The 20,435-nt window shown below is 37.3% G+C and overlaps 1 protein-coding gene across 3 annotated transcripts in view; it reads right to left on the bottom strand.

Moving 5' to 3' along the window:
- RABEP1 (rabaptin, RAB GTPase binding effector protein 1) overlaps nt 1-20,435 on the bottom strand; it is a 91,699-nt gene that overhangs the window by 53,300 nt on the left and 17,964 nt on the right. For all 3 annotated transcript variants that reach the window (XM_080923064.1, XM_080923066.1, XM_080923065.1), the window contains exons 2-4: nt 11,020-11,148; nt 2,500-2,703; nt 60-220 (exon numbers count right to left, since the gene is read on the bottom strand). In XM_080923064.1, the coding sequence (XP_080779190.1) occupies nt 60-220; nt 2,500-2,703; nt 11,020-11,148 (494 nt within the window). The remainder of the gene's footprint in view (nt 1-59; nt 221-2,499; nt 2,704-11,019; nt 11,149-20,435) is intronic.

Here is a 20,435-nt window from a genome sequence, read left to right as displayed (position 1 = left end):
CACTTTGCTTTTTGACTCAAGTAATTCTAATTCTATACGTGAATGATATTCCTGCATACCTTTTTCATTTCATTTTCTAAATTTTCTTCCTCTTGACCTTCAGACAACCTTCTTCTTAAGTCAGCTATCTCCCGCTCTGCAGACTCCCGATACTGTGCCCACTGTGCTCGTTCCTGCTCCAGCCTCAGGTGAAACTGATGCTCATAGTCACGGACTGTCTCTACAAAACATCACATGGTCCATGTCTAATGTTATGGGGCAAATGCCTTGTTCACTAGAGTTCTTAAGTTATGTTAAGAGCTAGAGACAATATAAACATTCTAGTTCTTATTATGAGTGAAAATAAGAGTTGTATTACTTCACCATCAATCTTCACAACAGACTGCCATATGCTATTTGAAAAAAAAACCTAGAGAAGGTTCAAAGTGAAGCTTTCAACTCACACCTAAGACCCTCTCCCAAATCCATGTTCTTTAACATTATTCTGTGGCTCCCAAAACAAATACAACACTTCATTTAACTGTGAGCATGTAAGAAAGTATTTTTTTTTCTGGAAGATTTTACTATAAAAAACTAAGATTCTAAATTGGGACAAATTCTATTAAAACTTACAAAGTAACTTTCTCTTTAATACATCTTGAAACATCACCTGACAAGTACTACTGGTGGCCCATTAAATTCTTCTCCTTTTTTTTTTTTTTTTTTTTTAGATTTTTCTTAATTTAACATGTATGTTTTGAGTGTCACCTGCATGTACATACTGCACTATTTGCATACCTCTTGCCTGTAGAGGTCAGAAGAATATGCCAGAGCCCACTGTAGTTACAGCTACTGTGTACTCGTATACATAAAATAAATAAATAAATCTTTAAAAAAATAAAATAAATGCAGATAAGCCAGAAAAGTCTAGGATATGGGTAGAAATTGTTAAGACCACCCCTAGCTTACCTACAGATAAATTTGATTCCTATAAGAAAAATTAACCCCTGTACAGATAAACCAGCACAGTCAGGCTTATTACATGAGACTAGAGTAATCCTTAGTGAGAGCTAGACTCAGAAACAGAGGTAGCATAATTGTTTCCTCTCAAGGAATACAATGTAAAACATGGAACACAAATGCAAAGACCACCTGGGATAGGGCAGTTACCATTAGTACACATTCGTAAATATTAACTAATTCCAAAATCCCAAAGATTACGGTAACACCTTATTTCATTTTGTCATTATTCTGAAAAATGAAGTAATGAATCACTCTGCTGAAAGGAAAGAGGCTACGCACAATATTGTACTTCCTTCAGACCAGGAGTCACAAGTTAAGCATTCCATAAAGCTCATTTTAGCCTTAAGAACATTCTTAGCCACCAAACAAAAATTTCACATATAAATATACATTATAATTAAAAATCTAAACAAATAAAAATCCAGGTTTAAAGCCCGCTTTAAATTGTACAAGTAACTACAACCCTCATTTAATATATCATCTCTCTGAGTCTGCATTACTGGATCTGTTAAAGATACCAATAATGTGCCCATTTATTATTTCCCTTTCACCTGATACTTGAAGATAACAGTATATAAAGCCTAATATAAACAGAATGGGTTTTTTTGAGGGGCTGGTTTTTTTTAAACTTAAGTTACTCTTTCAAGATGTAGAGAATAATATCTTTGTTTTCTTTTTCTTTTTTTTAATTACTTTCCTTTTTTTTTAAGATTTATTTATTTATTGTTTATAAGTACACTGTAGTTGTCTTCAGACACACCAGAAGAGGGCACCAGATCCCATTACAGATGGTTGTGAGCCACCATGTGGTTGCTGGGAATTGAACTCAGGACCTCTGGAAGAGCAGTCAGTGCTCTTAACCACTGAGCCATCTCTCCAGCCCTGAGAGGCTGTTTCAAGACAGGGTTTCTCTGTGTAGTCCTGGCTGTCCTAGAACTCACTCTGTAGACCAGGCTGGTTTCAAACTCACAGATATCCACCTGTTTCTGCTTCCCAAGTTCTGGAATTAAAGGCATGCACTACCACTACCCAGCGCATTAAATGCACTGTTGCCACAAACACATTTTAGGGCCATAAAAACAGTGTCAAGCATCAAAATTTGTTGATCTTAGGAAGTCTAAAACCATGCTGGCTTCAGCAGCACATAAACTAAAATTGAAACAATAGAGAAGATTAGCATAGCCCCTGCACAAGATGACAATGCAAATTCGCTAAGTGTTCTATATTTTCATACATTTAAATTAACTAGAATTTTTATTTAGGGGTACACATGATGACTAAGCTGATAAAAAGTGCTTGTGTCTAAATCTGATGATCTAAGTTCGGTCTCTAGAACCTACATGCTGGAAGTAGAGAAATGACACTTAAAAGTTATCTTCTGACTTCCAAACACTGTGATTTCCATCCTGCTCAAATTTACATAAAACCAAGATTATTAAAATTAATAAAGTCATCTAAACCTTAAAACAAAGTCTAAAACTTGTTCTTTGTCTTTACCTTTCATTACAGCCTGAAGTGAAGCAACTTCTTCTCTCCACTGCCTTTTAACTTCATCTATAGCTTCTTGCTTAGTATTCTCAGAGACTGTGGCAATTGCCTTAATATTCTCCATCTCTGCCTGTGCCTCCCACAGCTGTGTCCGAAGGTGACCCAAATCATCCTGTGCAGCTTGCAATACTGCATTTTGTCTCTTCAGATCCTCTGGGGAAAAAGTAAAAGATTTTCCATTAATGTGTAGTTCACTTTATCAGACCCCCCAAAAAAAATTAAAAAATTGAATTTTAAAATGCTAATATAGATTATAAAGCTATCTTAATAGAAATATAAAGCATGCTGGATTTAAAAAACAAAATATTTAAACTATCTAATAATATGCTGGGGAAGAATACAGTTTTGGTGTTATATTTAGGCTTTTACCTTCTCACTAAATGAACATTATCAAATTCTTTTTTTTAATTTGTTTTTATGTGTATGGATGTTTTAACATATCTGTACACAACATATATCTGTGTACCATATGTTTGTTTGGTGCCTCTGAATGCCAGGAGAGTGCATCAGAGTCCCAAGGCTGTAGTTACACAGTTGTGAGCTGGCATGTAGGTGCTGGGGACTCAGGTCCTCTGAAGAACCAGTGCTCTTAACCACTAAGCAATCTCTCCATCCCAATAGTCAAATTATTTAACTGCTCAGATGTAAGTATCCAAATCTACAAACTAGAGATTAAAGATGGCCACTTTACAGGGCTGCTGCAATGATAAAATGATATACTGTAAATGGCTGTAAGTATGAAAACTTTCTAGAGTAAGCCTTCAAGATATATTTAATGGAAGAAAGCCATACTACATAGTAATTAGAGTTGATAAAGCTAAGATTACTTTCTCAGTCACTCCTTACAATCTCTTAAATACTAAATTGATATCACTGTACACCACACAGCTTAAGCCTCGACAAAACATATACTTAGTCATACTTCCAAAAATATAGAGGTGTAGAGTCAGGAATGCAGTTCAGTGGTAGAGCATTTGCCTATCAAGTACAAGGCCCTAGGTTTGGTCCCTCCAACACTGAAAACAAAAATAAGCCTATTATTCCCGTTCAAGGATTTATCTATTTTGTCTTACTGCCAACTCTCCATTTAAAAAAAAAAAAAAAAAAAAAAAAAAAAAACATGACTATCATCAACATAAATGTCCAACTTTTAAATCTATACTTCCGTATTTGTAGGGAGTTTAGATATCTTTTCATACATTGATCAGTGACCAGAATTTCCTTAGGTTTCCCTCACTTCTTTCTTCAGTCTCTTACTATGTAAAATAAGCTGGCTACAAGCTCTCAATCCTTCTGGCCTTCTTAGTAACAGGATTTCAGGTATGCATCACCATATTCTGCTTATCTGTTTCCAATACAGAGTTTTCCTTTGGATTTAGAAACAGCATGGTGATAGTTAATCTTCATTACTAACTAGATAATGAATCCCCAGAAGGAAATCCTATTGTCATTTATGACTAGGTGTTTCCAGAGAGGTCTAACTGAATAGGGAAGACCCATCTTGAATGTGGGTTGTTAACACCCCATGGGATGGAATCCTGGACTAAATTTTAAAAAGTAGGTAAGCCTAACAGCAAATCCAATGTAACTAACCACCTAGTTCACATGCCTCCTGCCATGCCTCCTCTGACCTAAGCCACTGTATCTCCACCAACTATGCCAGGTATTTTGCCATTATAACAGGAAAACTAATACAGAGTAACTGTACTAAAAGTGGACACACTGCTATAATAAACCTGACTACATGGCTCACTGGCATTTGAAAATGGCTCATGGCAGGAATATGGAAGAAATTTTGAGTTTTAGAACAGAGAACCCTCAGAATCCTATAGAGTTAGGTGGTTCATTCTGATGAAAGTGTGGAAGACCAGACAGAATCCAATAGAAAGACTAATAGTAAAGATACTACTCATAAGGTTTGGAAAGGAACAGCAACTTATGCTTGGATTAAAAACCATTTATAAGAGGATAACATTTGAATCCAGCCACTGTGCAGGCCACATCTCTGTACCAGCCTTTTCTCTCTCCCAAATACTAAATGGCACCCTTACTGAGACACTAAATCCCTAGCTAACAGACTTCCAAGACCTCTCAACTTGGAAAGTGAGTTTACATCAAAACAGGTATTGGTGGCTACATGCCCTATCCCTCACCCCCGCCCCCCAATTTCCTTACTCCTGGCCTGCTTGAGAATAATAGAAATGAGAAAAGGCTGCAGGCTAGTACTGTGAACACCCCAACCCCGAAAACTCAGAGAGCCTGTCAATTCTGCCTCAGGGAGATATTATGACTCCTCTCTTCAAAGACCCTGCAATGTTGTATGTCTCTGGTGCAGAGGTCTGAACTCTCCTGGAAGCCCTCTTTACTTCTCAATAATCCATCTTGGTGTCTCTTTTGACATTCTCCCAAAAATTTTCCAGTGTTTATATTTTATCCTAGTAAAGAATCTAATCCTAACCCTAACCATAATCCCTTCAAAGCTCTTCTACCAGAAATAGTTCCCATTCTACTGTGTCATTTTATATACTTTCTGCATGAAAAAGTATACAATACCTTTGTCTTTTTCTCCACCTTCATCACTCTCTTGAACCCCTTCCTCCACTGAGACTTCTCTTCTTGTCCCTCACAGAAACTTTCTATACACAGATAGACAGAGAGACAGACAGACAGACACACACACACACACGCGCGCGCACACACACACGAGAGAGAGAAAAGCTGATGCATGAGTGTTTTGTGAATGCCCTTTGTCAAGTTGGCAAATGTTCTCTTCTGTTTCTACTTCAGTGTTTTTAATCATGAACAGGCATACACTCTTACAAATTACTTTTCCTTTATCAACTGAATAGTCTGTGTGCTTTGGTTTTTGTATTTTGTTTTGTTTTCTGAAACCAGTCTCCTCTATTATGTTAGCTCTGGTTGTCCTGGAATTCTCTATATAGACCAGGCTATCCTCAAATTCACAGGAACTCAACTGCCTTCGCCTCCAGAGTGCTGGATTAAAGGTATGCACCACAATATCATCCTGGTTTCTATACTACTGACATATTATTACAATGAGTATGTGTTTGACCAACCTTGCAGTTCTAGGATGAGGTCCAATTGGTCACAATCTCATTCTTTTGAGTTGTTTGATTTTCAAGCACTTAGTGAGGATTTAGACATCTGTATTTCAAAGAGATGCATGCATAAAGTTTTTGTGATGTCTTGTTACAACTTTTCTAAGCTTTTTTTTTTTAACCATTCTCTCTCTCTCTTTTTTTCCCCAGAGCTGAGGACTGAACCCAGGGTCTCTGAGCTAAATCCCCAACCCCTTTTCTAAGTTTTATCTTGGTCTAGATAATACTACCTATACAATGTCCCTTGCAGTTTATTTTTTATAAAAATTTGAAAATACTGATACTAATTCTTCCTTCATATTGGATAATATGAATCATAATCAATATTAAATATTATATATTTTAATATGTCAAATAATGAACAATTCTTTAAACATAGTTTTTTAAAAAGGGAAAAATCTCCTTTTCTTAATTTTTAATTTTGTGATTAATTTTTTTTATTTTGTTATATTATCTATGAGGAAATCTGCCATTCCTTTCTACTTTTCTTTATTTTCTTTCTTTGTTTTGTGATCTAATAACTGTAATTAAGCTTGTATTCCAGAAGACATTTTTAGTATTATTTTCATTTTACATATATGCGTACATTTTGCCTTGAAGTACATATTTACACTGGGTGTATGCCTGGTGCTAGCAGATGCCAGAAGAGAGCATCAGATCTGCTCTAGCTAGAGTTGAAGACAGTTGTGAGCGTGTACTAGAAACCAATCTGGACCCTCCACAAGAACATACTAACTACTGAGCAATCTCAACCTGAAAAACATTTCTTATTCTTAAAGCTTTTTAAAACTTGTGTGTATGTGAACTGGCATGTTTTTTGGAGTGTTTTTAATAATCTTACTTCTCAGTTTTTCAGCTTTGTATAATTTATGTCCCAACCACTCCCCATTTAGTTCTCTCCTAGTAAACTCAGTTTCTTTGGTGCCCACACAGGTGATAAATATTCTTAGCATTTGTGTACCTCAAGGATGCACTTTGTCCTCATTCAAGAACTCAGCTAAATATTAAAATTCTAGATTGACAATCATTTTTCTTATGAACTCTGATGACGTTATTCCATTGTCTTCTGCCATCTGAGGAGCTAATACAGTATTTTCTGAGGTCATCTAATGTTGATGAAGCCATTGTTCAGATAGGCTCTTACTATCAATCCCTAGTCTCAGATTCAAGGTCCTTCTAACTCTACCTCCCAAATGCTGGGCTCACATGCACATGCCACTGTGCATGGGTTATTCTCTATTTTTGTATTTTGTATATAAGTTTTCTAATTAGTTTTTATATTTTTAATAGTTTTAATTTTAATATTTAAAATATTGTTTCATATACATACCTAAGTAAGTAAACATATGTCAAACCAAGATTTTCATATTTGAGAGTCTAAAAGCATCAGAACACTATGTAGACTGTGGCCATATATAAAGTCCTTTAGGATACTTCTAGAAAACTCCACCTCCATTTCTCTCGTTTTCCTGCACAGCCTTACTTCTGCAGCTTCAGAAAGCAGGGTCCTACTAACAGTCTGGACTGAGGATTTCTAAAACACAAGCTGCAGTATTGAGTGCTGGATTGAAGCTGTTTAAAGGGAAAAGGTGCAATAAAAATACCTTAAAGTTGAATAGAAAATTAACACAACTTTTTTAAATTTTATAATATTCCCAATTGATTGTCAGCTTGAAGAAAATGTACACTAAGACAAAAACAGGCAGGGAGAAGTCAAAAAGCAGACATGTCATCTTTTATTAATAGTCCTCATTACTGTTTGCATGCACAACACAGTGACATTCTAAATAAAAGCAAGCTCAATAATTACAGAAGTACCAAAACTGTTCCTTCCAAGGGGGTTTATGAGTCACCTTGCCCTATTTTGCTGAAAGACAAAGGCTGCTGAGCACACTGTTATATACTGTTTATGCCTATAATGCTCATAAAGTCTGGCCTCCACCTTCACAGCAGGTACAAAAATATAAGCTGTTCCTTGACAAGAAAGTTTTAAATTGGATTTTTACTACAGGTAAGTGCCCCCCCCAAAAAAAAAAGAAAGAAAGAAAGAAAACTAAATAATCAACACTGATGCTGATTATTATACCATATATATATATATCCTTTAGGAAGGCCACTGTGTAGTGTCAGAAAGGATCAGAGATATCCTTCTATCATTTTGTAAAAAGCTGCCTCAACGATCTCTATGGCAAGCTTAAATTTGTTAACAATTTCAGATAACAAAGTACAGTTAGCGGAAGTAATTTTAACATAGCAGGCTATTTCATTAAGAGATATAAAACTGATAATATATGCTAAAAATAAGAAGCTATGGATCAGTGAGATGGCTCAGTGGGCAAAAGTTCCTGCTGGTCATGACTTACCAACTCAGCTACCACCCAGGCCCAGATCTTAGGGCTTTGAGTTGGTCCACCCCAACATCTACTCCATCTATGAACTGCTGGAGCACATGAAGGGGCTGGTTCTCCAGAACCAAAGCTGCAGGATCTCCATTACACAGGCAACAAGAGGATGGTGGAAAGGAGTCCCAGTGAGGATCTAGAATTGTTGACATGGCAGAGGCCAGAATCCTTAAGACAGACCAACGACTCAGCAATGCAAATTTGCAAGAAAAGCTGTTTGGCAAAGGGGTGTATTGTGTGCCACACCATGACACATTGAAGCTCCAAGGTAAGTTGTTGTTTTTTTTTTTTTTTTTTAGAGGGGGAAGTTGTAAGGGCAGATGTCAAATATGGAGGAACAGGGAGAAGAATGAGATTGGGTTGCATAGTGTGAAATTCATAAAGAATCAAAAAGTTAAAAAAATAAAGAAAAGGAAGGAAGGAAGGGACAGAAAGGAAGAAGTTCTTAACTTTTTTTTTTTAAACAGAAAATAACTTCAAGGAAAAAAAAAAAATCTTGCATTTTCATGTGGGAACCGAGGGAAATGGGAAACAATTTTTCAAACTTAACTATAACTTACTGAATGAAGAAAAGCTAGGACACAGACTCAATTTCCAGCACCCACATGATAGCTCACAACTGTTAGTTCCAGTCCCAGGGCATCCTATGGCCTCTTCTAGCCTCCCTGATCACCCATATGCACGTGGTACACAGATATATATGCACGCAAAACACCCATGCACATAATAATTTTTAAGTTTAAAAAGAAACTTAAAGAGACTGTACAGATGACTAACGTATTAGTATGAAAAATAATGGGAGGAAAAAGATAGTGTAAACCATGAACATAGTGAGTGTGAACTTAGCATCAGAAAAATACTAGAAGGATTCTCTCTCTCTCTCTCTCTCTCTCTCTCTCTCTCTCTCTCTCTCTCTCTCTGTGTGTGTGTGTGTGTGTGTGTGTGTATATACATATGTATTAAATGTATTAACAGGTCATCTTGACACCACATCCTTACTCAGAGTTTAAGGTGGTACCTTGTCAACTGAAGGCAGAAATAAACTTAAGAAGACTGGGAAACCTCAGGAGCACAGTGCTTTACTGCAAAGAAAAGGGAGGGTATGGTGCTTATAACACATTTGCTTGGACATGAAAGAACCAGGGCCTGGGAATGCAACTTGGTAGAATGTCTGCTGAACATATACAAAGTCCTGGGTTCAATCCCCAGCAACACTTAAACCAAGCATGGTATTGCACATCTGTAATAATCCCAGTACTTGTGAGATAAAGGCAAGAGGAACAGGAGAGTCCAATGTCCACCTGAACTACGTGAAATTCTATCTGAAGCAAAGGATGAAGAAGGAGAAGAGAAAGAAAGAAGGAAAGGGAAGAAAGGAAAGGGAGAGGAAGGGAAGTAGGAGAATGGAAGCAGGGAGGAGGAGGTGGAGAAGGGTCATGCTGGATTAAATGTGTGTGCTATCACTCCCAGTTACATGCATAGTTTTGTTATAGAATATTAACAAGATTATTTTTTAAAAGACTTAAGCCCAAGATGCTACTTTAGGAGTTTAAGATACAGCCTAGCATGCATGAGGCCTGGGTTCAAACTGGAGTACCAAACTAATGACCTAACATTCAGGAGGTAAAGTTAGGAAGATTAGAATTCTGGGGTTACCCTCAGCTATGTAACCAGTTCAAGGCCAGTCTGGGATACATAAATCTCTATCTCAAGAAAATTTTCAGGGTTGGGGTTGGAGAGAGTACTGGCTGCCCTTCTAGAGGACCCAGGTTCAATTCCCAGCATCTACATGGCAGCTCACAACTGTACACAGACATGCTGTCAAATTGCCAATTAAAATTTCTTAAAAAGTTAAAAAAAAATTTTTAATATTTTTTAAAAATAATTTTTTCAATTAAATACAAAAGCTACTGACTTAGGCTAGTGATTCTCAAAGTGTGCCACCTAAACCATTAATAACAGTATCACCTAGTAACTTGCTAAAAATGCAAACTGTAGGGTCCCCGAGTCCTGGTAAATGAGGAAAAACTCTGCCTCTGAATCACTATGGGAGCTTGTTAAAACACCAACCATTGGACCACCAGACACTCATCCCAGTTCCTGACTCAGGAAATGAGTAATACAATCCGAAGTTTCCCAGATAAGCCTGATGCTGCTGCAGCTGATCCACAATGGCCACCATGGAAGCCACATCTATACTGCTTCTAAGCCAACGCCTAGAATGCAAACACTTTCCCTGCCCCCTCCAGTTAGATACCACACCAGATTTACCTTAACAATGGATAGCACAATGACTCTCCATCTGTTTTCCTCACCTTCAGTTCAGTCAACCTAAAAGGCCACATAAATTCTGCTCTCATGGTATGTCAAGCACCTAAATAAAATGTACCCCACAGAGTAGGTACCTAACTGTGTATACTGAGAAAATAACTGAACACTTGTTCAGTAAATTCCGTAACATGTCAGTTTCTATACAGCAGAACCAAGGATTGTACCTCGAGTGTTAAGAACAGCCAACTACGGTGCTGGAGAGGTGGCTCAGTGGTTAAGAGCACTGGCTGCTCTTCCAGAGGTTCTGAGTTCAATTCCCAGCAACCACATGGTGGCTCACAACCATCTGTAATGGAATCTGATGTCCTCTTCTGGTCTACCTGAATAAATAAATTAAAAAAAAAAAAAAAAAAAAAGAACAGCCAACTACAACTAACTATGATTATGGTCAGAAAACAGACAAACCTTGAAGATGCATTTCAACTTGCTCCCCAACTCACTGAGAACCCGAGTTCCAAAAAGCATTATTTTTATAACACACACACACACACACACACACACACACACACACACATACACACAAATCATAATTTATTCAAAGACAAATACTGTACTATTAAAAACAACATTTAAGACAATTTGGGCAGAAAAGTTGGGGAACAGACTGGCAAACTTACCCTCTTTAGCCAAATATAGCTCCTTAAATTTTGCTCTCTTTTGATTAAATTCTTGCTCAAGTTGCTGCTGTGCACGTAAAAATTCTGCATTAATTTTTTCCAATTCTGCTACCCGTTGCTGAAGAGAAACTGAAAAAAGAAATACTATTCAACAAGTAATAAATATGTTCACAAGTTACAAGAACAGCCATCCAGCTACATACTGCTACCCATCAAACTAGTAGGGAAACTGAAATCTATCACATTCTAGTAAATTGTAATTTTTTTAAAAAACTAGACACTTCTATTAGACTTTCATAATATACTGTGAATGAATCATATACAATGAAACAGAGAATCACAGAAAACAAAAACAATTTCAGTATAAGAGTTCCTAACACTCTTTAGTACAGTGGCAGAATGTTAATCCATAGTTGGAATAACTTAGTTAAGCTATTTATCCCATAACTAACCCTACTGTCAATGTTGCTACTTCCAGTTTCTTTATTATAGACAAAATTCTGGCTAGGACACTCACAGCAACAGGAACTAATCTTCTAGTCCCAAAGACCCATGACATTAAATGGAAATTATTACATATGGAAAGGACACAAACCTGTGGTTTTATGTCACAGCTCCAATACTGGCAGATCATCTGTTTTCAGACAAATACTGACCATAGCCTGACAATGAGTAGACACATTCCTTACTTAGGGGCTCAAGATTTGGAGCTCATGGTGTATTCTGGTCCAGGCCAGGGGCTGTTTTGGTCAAAACACAAACCCTTGACTCAGCCTTAAGGCTATCAACATAATCCCATTATTAGTTACCTCAGCTAGCTGGGTTCCCTTTTCTCTACTATTTGCCACAGGAAAAGATGGTAATCTGCCAGCATTATAACCAGGATTATTTTAGAAGGCCACTCCCTGCCCTCAAGCTACTGCTCAATTCACAGCTGATTTTTAGAAGTAAACCAATAGTTAGAACTATGGCTCATTAATTTTCAAAGTCCTCTGCAATAAGAATATAGTACTCTAACAAATACTAAACCAAACCTTGTATTTGTTCATTCCGTATCTGTAGGCTAGCTTCACTACAGAGTTGACAGCTGGAAGAGACAAAGACTGCTGCTGTGATCCCTGGGTCATTAAAAGGAACGTTATTCTGAGGTACCTCTATAGTCAGACAATGAGTGACACCATTTGAAACCTTGACTTTTTTTTAAAAACAAAGGAGGGGAGATATCAGAACGCAGTCATATAGAATATATGAAGGATAATCATTGGAAGGTTTGCATTAAAATCACAAAGAGAATTTAACTTAGTCTCTGACCTCCGTATTTCTGTTGGCAGTTACTATTACATCCCAACAATTAAATTAACAGCTTTCCCACAGAACACTAAACTTAGTGACACGTACTACTACAAAATAAACAAGGCCTCTGACAAATGAAGGAAACCATTCCACAATGTACATGTACTTCAAAATATTATAATATACATGCTTTTTAAAAACACTATGTAATCTAGCAATTTAAAATAATTTTTTAAATGATAACTTTTTTAAAAGATTTATTTATTTCATATATGAGTACACTGTAGCTGTCATCAGACACATCAGAAGAGGGCATCAGATCCCACTACAGATGGTTGTGAGCCACCATGTGGTGAACTCAGGACCTTGGTAAGAGCAGCCAGTGCTCTTAAACCGCTGAGCCATCTCTCCAGCCCTCAAAATTTTAAAAGGTTCTTTGTTCATACTTTTCCCTACACCCTACGTCACCCATACCTTCCGAAAAACCACACACATGCCCAAAGGCACATGTCATTCATCATTATATTTATATTTAAGTCAAAAGACTAATGAATTAACAAAAACCAAAAATGCAGCTCTTAAAATTACAATCAAAGCCTGGCATGGTAGTTAGTATTTGTAAGCCCAACATTTGCCTGAGGCAGGAGAATTACCATGAGTATAAAGCTAGCCTAGACTAGAGTAGTTCCAAGCAAGCCTGGGCTACAGTCATAAATTCACATAAATTGTTTTTAATTTTTTTTCCAGCTGAACATTGTATTTCCACTCCTTCCTACTCCATCCTGGCTCAGACCCACATAGTTCAATCCCAAATCCACTCCTACAACTGGCTCTCTTCTATCTTTAAGACAGACTGCAATTCCAAAAATCATGATCCATGAGGGTGTACCAAGTGACTCCCTTATTTTCATTCTGTTTTATATAACTTTTAAAACAACCTCAAGTACTCCAAGCATATTGCATTTCTACAAAACAGAATGGCCAAAACAACTACTTTTCACAAGCATGTGTTCAACATCACATGCACAAAAGTCAGCTTACCACAAATAGCCACAAGTTTACAAGTAGGTATATCATAATGCAACCAGAAATCAAACTGAAAATATTGATCAAATGCAGGTGCTGTATTATGTTCTAACATTGTGACTCAATCGTTCGGTGGTTAGCATAGAGCTCAAAAGTGCTTAACATGGAATGTAGGAAAAATGATAAATGTTAGCTGTGATTTTTAAACTAAGAGTACTTAATGGGTAAAGAAATACAAAGATCAAATCCCTTTGTAGCCACAAAAGACTAGAAGTCATTCCTGACCACAGGATTCTCATCCAATTCCATGCTTACTGATTTCCAGGGCATACCCCTCCCGCTACACACAAATTAACTAGCTTTCAACAATATTAAGCCTTTCAGGATTTAGCAGCATGGAGTTTTAGTCTATCAGCCTTCATAAACACAGTCCATATGTCATTGCCTTTGTTGGAGTACTAAAGGGGAAATCATCTGATGCTAAAACTACTTTATTAATTTATTTATCAAGGACAGGAAGAGGAGAAAGGACAGGGTCTCGATCTGTAGCCAGCCCAAGCCAGGGCCAATATGAAACTTGTTAAATTGCCAAGGATGGCCTGGAACTCACAGTGATCCAACTGCCACAAGCTGCCAATTCCTTGGATTAAATAGCTTGCCACACCACCATGTCAAGCCTCTGTGGTTCCTTTATTTTTTTTTGTTTTTTCATTTTATTTTATCTGTTTGGTTGGTTTTGTTTTTCCAAGGTGGTGGCTACTTTTAATGCTTACTATCCAAAAAGAAAGTCACTTACTCTAAATGTCTGAATTAAGCACTACCAATATTGAAAGAAGAAAAAGTAAAATCATAACTAAGGAAAAGATCCAGTAATTCTTACGTATTTGACTTTCCCTAGCTTTATGATTGTTTACTGAAACAGTCTCAAGTCTTTCTTTGTCTCCCAAGTGTTAGACTGAGAGGGCCATACCATGTTGTATGCAATAACTTAAAACCATTTTCAAGCCTTGATTTGTGTCCTCCTCTATACCTCTAAAAAAGGAAATACTTTACTAAGTTCAATGACACAAAGCTAGAAAAAGGAAAAGAAAAGTTTGTGTCATATTTTACTATAACCAGAAACTTTTATTCAAAAATTTTACTCAAGATCCAAAAGAGACCCCATTTCAAACCACAAAACATCAGTGTAGGAGGGAGAAAAAAAGTCCCCGAAACCCCTGCATTGTCACCAAATTTTGAAATGAAATTACTGCTGGGCACAGGGTATGTGTTCACGATTCAGCTACTCAGGCAGCTAAGGCACTGCAGCCTAGGAGTTCAAGCACAGCTGAGAAACATAGTAATACTTAGTAATAAAAAAAGGGAGAAGAGAGGAGGACAGAAGAGAGGAAGTAAGAAAAGCAGAAAAATTAAAACTATGCCAGGCCAAGACAGTGCACATAGCAGGCAGATCACATGTCTGCCACACCTAACTGGGAAAAGAAGCTGTCTGCAACTGCCATTAGGAATTGGAAGATCAGAAATTTTCTAGGCAAATTGGAAGGGAAACTCATATAGCCAAAACCATCTTAGGGAAGCAAGAGTGCATTCTGATGAGCCAAACCAGATACCAGGGTACCAGAATTAAACAGAAAACCAGAAGATGCTCGGCAGACCACAGAGCAAAGAAAAATGCAAGAAATAAAGAGCCCCCCCCATGCATCCATCTCTCCCTTTCTCTCCATCTCTCCCTCTCTCTTTCTCCCTCCCTCCCTCCCTCCCTCCCTCCCTCCCTCCCTCCCACGCACACAAACATAAATATCAAAAGTAAAGCATGGGAACTGGAGAGATGGCTCAGGGATGGAGAGCACTGTATGCTCTTGTAGAGGACTTCAATTCAGTTCCCAGAATCCCCTCTATAACCGAAGACCCAGGAGATCTGATACTTGGGTCAGGCACACATTGGGTGTACATACATACATGCAAGCAAAAAACTCAAATACATGAAATAAAGAAATCAAAATAAATATGTTAACATGTTGGGTTAAGGGTGTAGCTCCACTTGTCTAACATGCACACATCCCTGGATTTGATCCCCCAACACCTTATAAACTGAGCACGGTGGCATGAGTCTGTAATTCCAGCCCTGAGAAATTAAGGCAAAAGTACAAGACCCACCCCCCCCCAAAAAAAAAAAGCTCAGAATACCCAAGAAACCATCCACAGAACTTATGAAAAAGAATGAAGACCAGAATGTAGATGCCTCAGTCCTTCTTAGAAGGGAGAACAAAATGGGAGGAAATACAAGGTCAAATACAGGAACAGGAATTGAAGAAAAGATCTACAGAGACTGCCTAGCCTGGAGAACCACCCCATATACAGCCACCAAACCCAAGCACTATTGCTGATGCCAAGAAGTGTTTACTGGCAGGAACCAGACATGGATGTCTCCTCAGAGGCTCTCCCAGAGTCATACAGATACAGATGAGGATGCTTGCAGCTAAACATCAGACTGAACATGGGGACCCCAATGAAAGAGCTAAAGAAAGGACTGAAAGAGCTGAAGGGTTTGTACCCTCATGGGAAGAACAACACCATCAACAGCAAAGGCACTGAGGTGGAGAGAGTGATTGGGAGAGGGAGCACCTTCATGGAAGCAAGATGAGGGGGAGGAGAGAGGGGAGTGGGGGGTATAACATTTGAAATGTAAATACAGAGAATATCCAATAAAACTGAAAAAAAAAAGTACAAGATTAATGCCATCCTAGCTTCAGAGCAAGTTCAAGGCCAGCATGAATAATAAGAAAGAGACTGTGTCCCAAAAATGAACCTTAGCTGATTATGGTAACTCTAATAATACTCAGAAGGCTGAAGAAAGCTCAAGAATTCCAGAAGAGCCTGAGCTACATTTTGTCTCAAAAAAAAACAAAACAAAACAAACAAACAAAGAGCATAGGTAGAAAGATGGCTCAGCAGGTAAAAGTACTTGCTACACAAACATGGGGGCTTGAGTTTAAATCCCTGGTACCTGCATAAAAGAACCAAAAAACTTTAAAAATTGAAGACAAAACAATACTATGCTTTTCAGGCATAGCTAAACCTGGGTCTGGGACCCTGGCATGGATTTTTACAAAATGGTCATGAATTCCTGACTGGGAGTTTATGTTGCATCAAGCTTTGTTCTTGTAAATGATAAAAACATCAGGCTAACCTGAACCAATTATTTTATATTAAAGGTGTTGATGAGATTTGTGTTTTTATTAACAATTCTTCTTTATGAATTGTTTATTTGAATGATGGCTGTCTTTGGAACATTAAAACCAAGACCAATTGCTGTCCATAATGGTGACAGATGTCTCAACCTTATCTGCTGGCCAGCTAAGTCTGCTTCTACACTAAAATGGTCTCAAACCCTCACTCTTTCAGACTTGATGAACAGAGAGAAATACATCTCCGAGAGCTCACACCTCTCTCAGATGAGATGGCCCAACTTGGTAACATGCCTCCAGGCTCCCACACTGAATTATACAAGTATTCAAGCTAGCAAATTACTATTTTCAGGCTAAGGGAACAGTTCAGTGAGTAAAGTGCTTGCCTTTCAACCCTCAGAACCCATGTAAAAAGTCAAACATGGCAGTGTGCGTTTTAATTCCAAAGCTAGAAAGGCAAAGATAGGAGAATCCTGGGGACTCACTAGCTAGCCGAACTGGTAAACTCTAAGCTAATGGGAAACCTTGTATCAAAGGAAGCAGGCAGCATTCCAGAGGACAATATTCACATATGTATGCACACATATTTAGAAATTAAAAAGTAAATATAAAAATGAAGGTCAGAGCAGAGAGAGAGCTCAAGGAATAAAAATGCTTACCACATAAACCTGACAACTTAAGACTGATCCCTGGAACCCACAAAAACTAGATATGATTATCTGTACCCATAATCCCATCACTCCTCTATTGAGATATGGAAACATAAAAATGGACTGGAAGTACACTAACCAGATAGCCTAAGTATACAGTGCAGCACAAACAAAAGAGGCCCTGCCTCAGAAGGATGCAGTAAGAGCACCAACTCCCAAAAGTTGTCTTCTGACCCTACGATGTGTTCCTATGGTGAAAACCATCATCATCATCACCATCTCAAGAAAAGGTGGTGGTGGTGGTGGTGGTCGTAGTAGTAGCAGCAGCAATAGTATGGTAGTAGTAGAATATTTAAAATACAAGAAAGGAGATAAGAGTTACCAATGAAACTCCAGACATGTGGAAGACAGCACACCTACATGCTACTTATTTTGTTGTTGCTGTTGTTGGTTTGGTTTAGCTCAACCATGTAACCTAGGCTGGCCTGGAACTCACAGAGATAGACCTGACTCTGACTCTGCCTCCTGAGTGCTGGGATTAAATGCCTGAGTTTAAGGCTATTTTTTTGACTCAGTGTTTGGGGGATTTAAGTTTAAATCGACTGAAATACAATGTACTCATATAACATCATTCTCTATCATTCTAAATAAACAATTCATAAAGAAGAATTGTTAATAAAAAACACAAATCTCATCAACACCTTTAATATAAAATAATTGGTTCAGGTTAGCCTGATGTTTTTATCATTTACAAGAACAAAGCTTGATGCAACATAAACTGTCCATTAGAACCATGTTTGATTAAATTGTAAGACAAATCAAATTTCCCCTGTAAAGTTAACACAGAAAATGTAAACTGACATACTTCTTCATTCTCTCTACATTTGTGCTATAGCAACACTATAGTATCAATTCTACATTAGGGATTACTTACCAAGCGTTCATCATAAATTAGTAATAACACAAAGGTTATATTTTATTTACAAGGAAATTGAATAGATTATTTATGAACTTTTTAGAACTATCAAGGTCATATGTAGGAAAGGATTAGAATTTTGATAAATAGCTAACAGCCTACCTATATGTAGGTAAAGATTATATCTAAGGATAGGAACATAAAAACTAACTAAGGAAGTTTCAAGGAAGCATGTTAACATTTTGGCAGTTAAGAAAAAAAATCTCAAAGTTACAAAAAATGGTGAATTATAACAGGAGTCAACAATTCAGAATCACATATGTGCTGGAATGGGTGGCATATGCCTTTATCCCAGCACTCAGGAGGCAGAAGCAAGCAGATCTCTTATGAGTTCATAGCTAGCCTTGTCTACATAGCTTGTTCCAGGCCAGTCAGGGATACATAATGAGACTCTAAACAGACAGCGGAGTATTTATTAGGTACTTCACAATCAGTGTGGCAAACAGTTGAAGAAACACACTCTGGAGTAGAATGTGATTCTAAGGGTCAGATCTACCTTTCACAAGCTGGCTCTTTTACTCCATCTTTGAAAGTAAGAACTAGTGTTAATCCAACCAACATTCCAGGGTACACTTCAAGGGAAATGGCTACAATGGTAAAAAACCTTACATTTTTATATAACTTTTACATAGGCAATTTCCCTCCTAGATATTTGTCCTAGAGAAGAGATCAATCATGAAAATGTGTATAAAAATGTCATCCCAGAAGTATTAATGACTGTAGAACAGTTGAAGCTCTAAAACATTGGTAAAATACAACTAAGGTATCCCCCTCTCCCTTGTCTATAGTCTCACTTCCCACAGTTTCTAATACCAATGGTCAAAGTACCACAGGAAAAAATACCAGAAATAATTCATAAAATCAAAATTGTGCATTTTTGAGCAGCATAAAGAATTCGCACCCTCCCACTCCAGCCTACCCAGGATGTGAATCATCTCTTTGTCCCTCCATCCACATGGTGGATGCTACCCATTGGTGTCTTGCTAGCTACTATCATATGCTTCAGTTCATGTAACCTTTACTTAATGACTGTGTCAAAGCATATAGTAGTAATGGTAACAATTTATGGAAGTGAAAAGGAAGCAGTAAAATGCTTCCTTTGAGCAAAAAATTAAAGTACAAAAAGATATTTTGAGAGAGTTAGAGACTACATTTGCCTCACTATTAATTACACTTACCCAATTATTACAAAATTTACATGGCAGTCTCTTGCTATGTCTGCTGCTGCCCAGGCCTGTGTTCATGTCTTCACCTCCTGTCTTATAGTAGGAGAGCTGGGGCAGGAAACACAGAGGAAAGGTGACTGTGTTAGGGGAATCTAACTCAAGTCACCAGGGTTGTGCAGCAAAGGCTTAACCTTATTGTGTTTTATATTTATAATCTGTTACTATTGATCTCATACTGTGTCCAATTTATATTTATCATAGGCACATATGCATATAGAAAAAGCATATGTGGGACTCAATATTACCATGTTTTAGATCCTTCTGGGGTCCTGGAATTTGTCACCCACGGATAAGGATCTACAATGCCTAACAATAGAAAATTCGCAAAATATACTACCTACCTTAGTTCAAAATGAAATCTGAATGTGAACACAACAAATTCTACCGATCAAAATGAAATAAGTATTTCCTATACATATTAGTATAGTCATGGTAATAAAATATAATAAAATATTAAAATAAAAAACTATGCCAATGTCAAGAATGTAACTGCAAAAGATCTACAAATCAAATGTAGCTACATATTAGAATAGCAAACCATCAAAACTACCTAGAGCTATATAGCTTACACACACTAGAGCTATACAGCATTAGAAGATCCATTAGTGTAATTCATTTTGTTGAACTGTTCAAAAATATGTGAGATGGCTCTGTGAATTACGAAGTAAAGTGAAGCTAGTAAGGAAATTTCTTTAGAAAGTAGAATTACCAAACAGGATGATTCACATGCCTGAAGTCAGCAAATATAATGAAGAAAACAGTAAAAGAACAAAAAGAACAAATATACCCCAAAAGAAATCAAAACCATTTTTTTCTACATGGGGGAAAAAAAAAAAAACCACCACAGCTGGAAAACGTAAAAGTACAGAAATGTAGAGTGATAGCAGGCTTGCAAAGCATGTGTGAGGCTCTTGCTTGTAATGCCAAAACTGCAAAACCAACAAAATAACTAATAGATATATGCATGTATACATATAATTACATATATAATAGTTCACTTCTACATTTTGTTTTCTATGGGCAGTAATAATTTTACCTAAAATTATTAAACATTGTA

Source organism: Micromys minutus (assembly GCF_963924665.1).
Source record: "Micromys minutus genome assembly, chromosome: 10".
Lineage (NCBI taxonomy): Eukaryota > Metazoa > Chordata > Mammalia > Rodentia > Muridae > Micromys > Micromys minutus.
The sequence above is the reverse complement of the archived record's forward strand: the minus strand, read 5'-3'. Positions and strand labels throughout refer to the sequence as shown.